A 10,238-nucleotide genomic window follows, 5' to 3' on the forward strand; every position below is an offset into this window, starting at 1 on the left:
TGTAGCATTTTATCATCTTGTGTAGTATTTAATCATGTTGTGTAGTATTTAATTAGATTGTGTAGTATTTTATTAGATTATGTAGTATTTTATTAGATTGTGTAGCATTTAATCATGTTGTGTAGTATTTAATCATGTTGTGTAGTATTTTATTAGATTGTGTAGGATTTAATTAGATTGTGTAGTATTTTATTAGATTGTGTAGTATTTTATTAGATTGTGTGGTATTTAATCATGTTGTGTAGTATTTTATTAGATTGTGTAGTGTTTTATAAGATTGTGTAGCATTTTATCATGTTGTGTAGTATTTAATCATGTTGTGTAGTATTTTATTAGATTGTGTAGTATTTAATCATGTTGTGTAGTATTTAATCATGTTGTGTAGTATTTAATCATGTTGTGTAGTATTTTATTAGATTGTGTAGTATTTAATTAGATTGTGTAGTATTTAATCATGTTGTGTAGTATTTTATTAGATTGTGTAGGATTTAATTAGATTGTGTAGTATTTTATTAGATTGTGTAGTATTTTATTAGATTGTGTGGTATTTAATCATGTTGTGTAGTATTTTATTAGATTGTGTAGTGTTTTATAAGATTGTGTAGCATTTTATCATGTTGTGTAGTATTTTATCATGTTGTGTAGTATTTTATTAGATTGTGTAGTATTTTATTAGATTGTGTAGTATTTTATTAGATTGTGTGGTATTTAATCATGTTGTGTAGTATTTTATTAGATTGTGTAGTATTTAATCATGTTGTGTAGTATTTTATTAGATTGTGTGGTATTTAATCATGTTGTGTAGTATTTTATTAGATTGTGTGGTATTTAATCATGTTGTGCAGTATTTTATTAGATTGTGTGGTATTTAATCATGTTGTGTAGTATTTCATTAGATTGTGTAGTATTTAATCATGTTGTGTAGTATTTTATTAGATTGTGTGGTATTTAATCGTGTTGTGTGGTATTTATTCGTGTTGTGTGGTATTTAATCGGGCTGTGTAGTATTTCATTAGATTGTGTAGTATTTAATCATGTTGTGTAGTATTTTATTAGATTGTGTGGTATTTAATCGTGTTGTGTGGTATTTAATCGTGTTGTGTGGTATTTAATCAGGCTGTGTAATATTCGGTACTGTAGGGGGTGTTTTTATCCCTCCGCGCTCTACGACGCTGCTAATAAACACGTCACCCCGAGCTCGGTCCGAGTCAGGCGAAGTGCGCAGCTCCAAATTGTGTAACTAACAACCGCGGCATGCTCGCGGAGGCCCGAGGAGTTGTCGCGCGCACTCAGCAGTACCGGAAGGTTTCTGTAGGCGAGTTATCTGGGTTTTCGGTGCTGGGACGCCTTTGCTGCTGTTTTTCGGAGAGGGGGAACGCGGAGTTGTGCGCGTGAGCCGCTGGAGTGAAGGTAGGTAACGGTGTGTGTATGTGTGTGTGTGTGTGTTCAACTGCGACGATTAATGTGCACGCGCGCGAGTATGTTTTCGCTGCGTTCTTATTTATTCTCGCGCTGTACATCCAGACGTTTGCTGTGTGACGGAGTTGTCACGTTGATGAAGTATTTTCAGCCTAATGCCAGTTCGCATGCCAGCGCGAGCTTCATTCACGCGACTCCGGTATGGACGCCTCGAGCCTCTTTTTTGGATCTTTATGTCCTCCCAAAACATTTTATCCTTCACATTTATTAGACTTTGGTGCTTGTGTGCAGAAGTGAAAGGCTGCGAAATGTGCAAAAGTGTGACCTACGCACTTCTCCGTGCCGTTTTGCTACGGCCTCACACGAGCACGGTGGACACGCCCACTTCCAGCGAGCAGCGCGTGCTCCTCTCTCGCAGACAGCGTGTCACGCGCGGCCCTGGATGACGCCCTCCGTTACCGATTTGATCCTAACAGTTACGGGCGTTCATTTCAGAGTGAAGTAAAGGCGCTACGTTTCAGCCGAGAGAACGTTTAAAACCTCCGTGTATTTCCGGAAATGACGAGAAAACGAGGAAGGGATTTAAAGCCTTTTAAAAATGGTTGAAGGACAGTTCTGTTTTGCGGCCAGCAGAGGGCGCGCGCGTGCATGCCACAGGGAACCGGCCAATCGTGGATGCTGTTCAGTGACAAAGTTTGAGTCATGTGTGAGATTTGTGAGGCCCCTCTGTCTGACAGTGTGTGTGTGTGTGTGTGTGTGTGTGTGTGTGTGTCTCTGTGTGTGTGTGAGTCATTGCAAGTGCGGGAAAGCTTCTGAAAAGCTGGAAAAGCTTCTGCTCGGAGGTTTATCACCCCTGCATCACTGTAAGATGACTCAGTGTCTGTAGAATGACTGTGAAAACCCCAGAACTAAAAAGTACAGCCTCACACACACACACACACACACACACAGCCCCCTGGTGCGTAACACAATTCCAGTATCTTTATCTCTACCTGAATCTGTTCAGCACTCCAAATCCCCGTGTGTGTGTGTGTGAGTTTGGACTTTAACTTGAAGTGGAGGAGCTGAAAGGGATTTGTGATTGTATCGATTAAGTTTAAACACTACAACCATACACACGAAGAAACAGAGTGAAAGTTAGGGCAGGAGACAGTAAAAGTGACCACACTGTCTGTAATATTCTGTCTGAACGGTCAAGTGTCTCAGCCTATGACGCGTCTGCTTTACTTCCCAAAATATAAACAGACTAGCAGCTTTATAACAGGGACTATGACCCTGACCAGGCCGGCACCAAGGATGAAGGAACACAGTAAACACATCCCGCAGATTCCTTTTTTGAACTATACAAATATTTCTCTATTTATGGGGCATTTATTGGTTTCTCACCTACCATGTGGAAGACCCGGGTTCGATTCCCAGCCAGTGCCCACACCCCAGCCCCTGGATGCAGTGCCGGTCCCAAACCTGGATAAAAATGGGAGGGTTGTGTCAGGAAGGGTATCCGGCGTAAAACCTGTGCCAAGCTGTTATGCGGACCAGGTGGTCCACTGTGGTGACCCCTCACACATGTAGGGAGCAGCTGGAAGATCAACAACAACAAATATTTGACTCTTTCTTTTTCCATTCAGTTTTTTATTCCTGAACTTTCCGCTACATTTTTGAATGACTGAGGATTGAATTAAACCCATTTACTTCAAGCCATCACTCAAACTATGTGAAAGATTTTCAGCTTTTGCTCGTGTGCTACCCCAAAATATGACTTTCATAAAGTATTTTATAAGCACATTTTTGTGTGTTTTCCGCAGAAAGTACCACACTTTCTTTTTTGTTTCAGATCGTTTTATTTTCATGTTTCTGTTTTAGTTTCATTTTACATTTACATTTCTGGCCTTCGGCAGACGCTCTTATCCAGGGCAATGTACAAAAGGGCTTTAAAGTCTCTATCAGTGAATACATTGACACTGGTTCAATAGGTCACAGACTCAGGATACCATCAGCCTAAAAACTGACTATGAGACTGACTATGTACATACAACATATAACAATGCATAAAAGCAGGGAAAAAGTAAGAGCTAATTTAAGTGTTTCAGGATGAGGTAGGTCTTCAGTCGCTGTTTGAAGTCAGTGACTCTATATACTATATACCAGGGATCCCCAACCACCGGGCCGCGGACCGGTCCCGGGCCACAAAGAAACAAACATCCATCCATCCATCCATTTTCTATATCCGCTTTATTCCTAATTAGGGTCACGGGGATCTGCTGGAGCCTATCCCAGCACACACTGGGCAAAAGGCAGGGGTACACCCTGGACAGGTCACCAGTCCATCACAGGGCACACACAAAGAAACAATAAACTTATAATTTTATATATATAACTTAAAATTTATATGTATTTTATTTAGAAAATTGCCACTTCCAACCGCGCCACCCTCCCTCATTTGACTCAGTCGCAGGTTTTTCCAAACATCAGTAAGTCCACAAGCTACAAATGTCCCCATAAACAAATGTGAGGATTTTCCAACACCCGAACCTGCATGTTGAGTTTTGTCCTTCTGTGTGTGAGGCGTTTTAGGTGATGGAGGTGATGGAGGAGGCGTCCGGAGCTCGCTTCTCTCCTGCTAAAGCCCCGGGCAGCCTGATGAAGTGGAGGAAGAGGGTGAAGTCCGAGTACATGAGGCTCAGGCAGCTGAAGCGCTTCCGCAAAGCCGAGGAAGTGAAGGTGAGGATGAGGATGTGTCATTTTACACACAGGTTTTACATATTACATACGAACACACACAGGATAGAACGAATCTGTCAGAACTGATCCTGTCTCTCTCTCTCAGTGTTCACTAATGTCTTCAGCAGTTGTTTCTGTTTTTTTTGTCATCACCTGCTCATTTGGTGTTTGGCTCTGTGTGTGTGTGTGTGTGTGTGTTTTCAGGCTCTGTTCCTGTCAAACAGGCGTAAGATTGAAGGAAGGACCGAACTGTTAAACGAGGAGTGGTCCAAGCTCAGGATCCAGTCCATCCCTCTGTCCAACGCGAGTGGCTCACTGACCAGCAAGAAGGTAAACAGATGCAGACACACAGAAACTAATTAATTAAAGCAGGTTCTCTCTCTCTCTCTGTAATTATTTATGAACTGTTTTGTAGATAAATAATAATCAATACCATCAACAGTCTGACCACAACACACACCATGATTCCTTTGACATACAAGTCACAGTGTAAACGCTGTTACTATAGAAACAAGAAATGTAATGTATTTTCTGTAAAGCTGCTTTGAGGCGATGTCCATATCTCTAAGCGCTAACCAAAACAAAACCGAATTCCAAAACCGAATTCAAGTGCTTTAATATAAATATTGTGATCGCAGGAACAAACACAAAATCTAGCAAACCCTGTGATATTCATAAAGAGCTCGCGGTTTTTCAGAATAGCCGCGAGACACGTCGTGTCACGTCATCATAACACGCATTCAGCCAACAGCCCTCAGTGGATCAGCATCATAGAAAGTCATTACATGCCAACAGGATGTTTCTTCACTAGTAAGAGTTTAAACGAAAAATCAAGCAATTATTGCTGCAAAAGATCAGAAAATAAAAACAAAAAAAACTCGGACTGCTTGTAGAGCACGTTCCAGGTAGGACAATCGTCTGAGTTGTGCTCAAAATAATACAAACCTTCTGACCAATCAAATTCGAGAATTTTGCTTGACTTTGGTGTGTGTAAATGTGGACCTTCATGTTGATTTATTTGTCGATTATTGGTTGGTTTTCTACATAGAGAAAGAAGAAGGACTGAGGGCATGAAGCCTTTATTATCGCCACACGTACATTACAACACAGTGGAATTCTTTTCTTCGCATATCCCGGCTGAGGAAGTTGGGGGTCAGAGCACAGGGTCAACTATGATACAGTGCCCCTGGAGCAGAGAGGGTTAAGGGCCTTGCTCTGTTGACTAACATGGGAGCTTGGTGGTGTTGGGGCTTGAACCCCAGTCCTCTGATCAACAATCCAGAGCCTTTATCACTTGGGCCACCACTGCCCTGATAAAATAAATTCAGAATTGTTATATATTTTCTTAGTTTGTTAGAATTCTAGTGGTAGTTCAAGGGTTTAAAGCTTTGGGCCATTGATTGGAAGACTGGAGGTTTAAGCCCCAGCACCACCAAGCCACCATTGGGCCCTTAGGCAAAGCCCTTAACCCTCTCTGCCCCAGGAGTGCTACATCATGGCTGACCCTGCGCTCTGACCCCAACCCCCACGGATGGGATATGCGAAGAAAGAATTTCACTGTGCTGTAATGTACATGTGACTAATAAAGACAACTTAACTCTTTCATTTATTGAGTCAGGAAATGAGTCAGGTTTATTAATATAGAAGCTCAAGTCAAGTCAGGAGTCAGGAAGCTACAACTGTAGCTACACTGTAGCTCACTACTATACTACCTCCCTTATCACAGTCTTGTCTTTGTCCTGAACGCAACCTTCAGAACCACCGAAGAGTTCAGTGAGAATTCAAACCAACACAAATGTTTAATTGGTGTTATGAGACTAATTTAGCTAACGAGGATTGAAAGTCTGACTCTCGTTGTATCACATCAGTCATCATCTGAATCATCACATCCTATTCCTCCTTGAACACCAAAAGAGGAAAAAAAATGGTTGTTACTACATGGTAACTACAGTCTACACTGAAGGGTCACTCATAGTGCTTCTTCTGTTGGACTGAAGGAAAAATGCTCCGAAAAGAAAAGTTACTTCAGAGCAACGACCAACTAAAAATAATAATGTCATGTATTTCATCCATAAGGAAATAATTACAATCCATTGGAACCTCAACATATGAATTTAATCTCTTCTGGAGGCGGGGTCTTAGGGTGAAAGTTTATATTGCAAAATGAATTAATATAGAAATAATGTAAATGCAGATAATCCGTTTCAGCCACCCAAAAATATTCCCAATATGAAGCGTATGTAAACTGTATGGCTGCTTACAAAGAACTGACCCAAGACAAGCATTCCATGTCAAGGCTCCTCACAGGAAGTCGTGTCACCAAGCTTGGGCTAAAAATAGAACAGACCGCCCACACCACCAATCTGTCAATAAAAAAACACCCGAAAAATCACCTAGCTTTTGAACGCATGCTGAAGGTGACGTTGGTATCGTGGGTTGACTCTTTCCAAACAGCTTTCACTGACTGAAAAAAAACTCATAAACTCGCTTCAGATGGCTTCGCTTGGCTTTCCACTGACGCTAACAAGTTTTGAACGGCTCCCGGACGTACGTGCGACTTAGCCGGCGTTCAGTTCGGAAAAGGCTTCGTATGCCGATGCAAATTTCTTGCAAAATTTGTAACCCAGTGTTTACTTAACATCCCATAATGTGATCATGTGACAAATAACTTTTCTCTCAGTTACTAGATCCAGGCTGCTTTAAATTCTGCTACTACTAAGGAACTGGTGTGTGTGTGTGGGTGTGTGTGTGTGTGTGTGTCCACCCTGTCTCCACAGCAGTGCATGGTGGAGTTTGGCTTTCCATCATTCCCCAGCCAGGCAGTTGCCATGAGACCCCTGACAACCGTTGCCGGGATACCATTCATGTACTCCTGGTCCCCCTTGCAGCAGAACTTCATGGTACTGCATGTGGCATGTGACAATACACACACACAAACACACACACACACAAAGCTTTGTAGACACATCCTGGTTAGCTGTGTGTGTGTGTGTGTGTGTGTGTGTGTGAGGGTTATTTGAGAAAATAGGTCAGCTCGGAGATAAAGAAGGAGCTCTTAAAACACCCACACCTCTCTCTCTCTCTCTCTCTGTATCTCTCTCTCTTTCACACACACACACACACACTTTCACATATAGGCTCCAAAATTCCACTCTACCAGGCTAACACAAGCACCACACACTTACTGACACACACATATTCATTCATTTCCATGATAACACACGCACACACACGTGCGCGCACACACATACACACACACACACACACACACACACTTGCAGGTTTTCCCAGATACACTCACCAACATGTTTTTATCCCACTCTAACACACTTCTCAAAAGACAAACCATCAAAAAGTCATCCTTTTAATGACTCACATATACACTTTCATACTCCAGACACCGACACATGTAAAGGGTCACACACACACACACACACACACACACAAGGATGATGCACATCCTTACTTCTATTAGTTGTGCAGATATACTCTCTCCCCTTCTCTCTCTCTCTCTCTCTCACACACACACACACACACACTTTCACATAAAGTCTCCATTCTCTACAAGGCTAACACAAACACACACTTACTGACACACACACACACATTCACTTTTCATGATGACACCCACACTGTCTCACGCTTACAGGTCTTGCCAGATACACTCACCAATATGTTTTAATCTACTCCCACGCTTCTCTAGACACACACGCACACGCACACACGCACACATGCACACACACACACGCACACACACACACACACAAGGATGATGCACATCCTTAGTTTTATTAGTTCAATGTGATGTAGAGATATAATGTATAAATCTCTCTCTCCATCTCTCTCTCTCTCTCCCTCACTCTCTCTCTCTCTCTCTCTCTCTCGCTCGCTCCATCTCTCTCTCTCTCTCTCTCTCTCTCGCTCCATCTCTCTCTCTTTTACTCTCTCACTCACTCTCTCTCTCTTTCACTCTCTCTCTCTCTCTCTCTCTCTCGCTCCATCTCTCTCTCTTTTACTCTCTCTCTCTCTCACTCTCTCTCTCTTTCACTCTCTCTCTCGCTCCATCTCTCTCTCTCTCGCTCCATCTCTCTTTCACTCTCTCTCTCTCTCTCTCTCTCTCTCTCCATCTCTCTAACCCCCCCTGCCCTCTGTCAATCTCTGTCTCTCTCCCTCTCTCTCTGTCTCTCTCTCTCTCAGGTGGAGGACGAGACAGTTCTGCACAACATCCCTTATATGGGTGATGAGGTACTAGAGCAGGATGAAGCTTTTCTTGAGGAGCTCATAGATAACTATGATGGTGTCCATGGGGATAGAGGTAAAACACACACACACACACACCAGTGGTGGGCCGTGCATATCACACCTAGGCCTTCACTGGTGTCCTTCCTGAGTTAATCCACCTCTATAGCATCATTAGGATGCCACGGCCATAGATACTAATCAACCATTAAATAGCAAAAAAGTTGTGGACCACAGTCCACCCCGGGGATCTGGATTGAAGGAAACTGTTTGTTTTGTGCAAAAGAAAACCCAAAAGCATAAATGGTTCTTGAAAAAGCTTACCAACTATTTTGAAGCATCAAAAGGATTTTCTTGAAAAGTCCACCTTAAAAATGCATTTGTAAGGATGTCTGCGACCAAATCGATTTCTTCTCCTCTGTCAGCCGTTGTGAGTTAAAATATATATATTATTTAGTTTGTGCGGGTCGCTGCCTCTGACTACTCCAACTATCCAATCAAAGGACGGGAAATTGCTGACGTAATCGTACGCCTGCTAGATGGCCCCAGTGACGCCAACTCAGAATCTGATTGGTTAATGGAACAGTTTCATTGGCACTTATTTGAAGCTACGGGCGCCTGCACTATTGATTCTGAAGGCCTTACAATCGGGCAACACATGATGTCAGCCACTAGCTGAAATATGATTGGATAAATACTCTTACCATAAATATACACTACTGGAAGCAGCACAACCAAGAGAAAAGCTATGAAATGTAGAGAACAGACTATTGGGAATAATTTAATACACATTCATGGAAAAATATATTAAATATATTAACATGCAAGTCAGTGATTCAGATCAGTGCTGTTTAGGCCAGCAGAGAAGGCCTCGCTGACCCTGACGGTCCACCACTGCCACACACACACACACCCCTACCAGCTTCTTACGCTATTCATGCTCATATTGATGCTTGCTTGGAATTTTGCACAAAATGCAAACAATTTTCTGTCCAAAAAAAAAAAAAAACGTGTGTGTGTGTGTGTGTGTGTGCAGATAGAGGCTTCATAAATGACGAGATCTTTAAGGAGCTAGTGGAGGCGCTGAGTCAGTATTCAGATCAGGACGAAGAGGAGGAGAGCACAGAGGAAGAGGAGGAGGAAGAAGAGGAGCGATGCCTGAGGAAGAGCGCAGGAGAGAGTTCAGTGGAGAACAAGGCCGGATCTCTGGCCTTTAAGAGGAAGCGCAGAAGAGTCGCGGAGGGTGAGATGACTGACTGTGTGTGTGTATGTGTGTGTGTGTGTGTATGTGTGTGTGTGTGTGTGTGTGTGTGTGTGTGTGCTCTGAATGACCCTGTTCCCTGTTATATCAAGATAAACCTGTTTGTCTTGGCAGCATTGGGTTATACTGACTGCAACTACACTATATCACACACACACACTTATCAAATAGGACTGGTTTTCATTTGCCGGAGTTTGAGGTGAATATGTGGCACGATGACAGAGCGGTCAGTTCCAAGCTCCTCTGAAATCAGTGGAGCATCACATGGTCACCTCGTGAAAGTGTGTGTACACACGCGTGTGTGTGTATGTGTGTGTAAGTGTGTGTCCATGTTGCCCTACAACGCTCTACACACCACCCGTCTCACGCCCAGCATTTCTGTTCCAGGAATGACGTTTTTCCGCTTTTTTGCACCTTTAGGCACTGAACTTTCTCCCGGTAAGAAAATCCCTCATGACAAGATCTTCACAGCCATCGCGTCCATGTTCCCGTACAAAGGCACCACCGAGGAGCTCAAGGAGAAGTGAGGACTTTTAACCCCTTCTTGTTCTCGTGATTATTGAAATAAATAAAGGGGGAAAAATCAAAAGTCTTTCAC

General features: G+C 42.7%; 1 protein-coding gene across 7 annotated transcripts in view; it reads left to right on the plus strand.

The window, feature by feature from the left end:
- The first annotated feature begins 1,161 nt into the window (after nucleotides 1-1,161).
- ezh1 (enhancer of zeste 1 polycomb repressive complex 2 subunit) overlaps nucleotides 1,162-10,238 on the plus strand; it is a 28,440-nt gene continuing 19,363 nt past the window's right edge. For 2 of the 7 annotated variants that reach the window (XM_058405278.1, XM_058405271.1), the window contains exons 1-7: nucleotides 1,163-1,410; nucleotides 3,985-4,140; nucleotides 4,345-4,470; nucleotides 6,918-7,040; nucleotides 8,338-8,455; nucleotides 9,416-9,622; nucleotides 10,061-10,163. In XM_058405278.1, the coding sequence (XP_058261261.1) occupies nucleotides 3,997-4,140; nucleotides 4,345-4,470; nucleotides 6,918-7,040; nucleotides 8,338-8,455; nucleotides 9,416-9,622; nucleotides 10,061-10,163 (821 nt within the window). In that variant the 5' untranslated portion in view covers nucleotides 1,163-1,410; nucleotides 3,985-3,996. Of the gene's footprint in view, nucleotides 1,411-3,823; nucleotides 3,891-3,984; nucleotides 4,141-4,344; nucleotides 4,471-6,917; nucleotides 7,041-8,337; nucleotides 8,456-9,415; nucleotides 9,623-10,060; nucleotides 10,164-10,238 lie in introns of all 7 variants that reach the window. The other 5 variants (XM_058405253.1, XM_058405237.1, XM_058405261.1 and 2 more) reach the window with 5 other exon arrangements.

Source organism: Hemibagrus wyckioides, linkage group LG02 (assembly GCF_019097595.1).
Source record: "Hemibagrus wyckioides isolate EC202008001 linkage group LG02, SWU_Hwy_1.0, whole genome shotgun sequence".
NCBI classification, from domain to species: Eukaryota; Metazoa; Chordata; class Actinopteri; order Siluriformes; family Bagridae; genus Hemibagrus; species Hemibagrus wyckioides.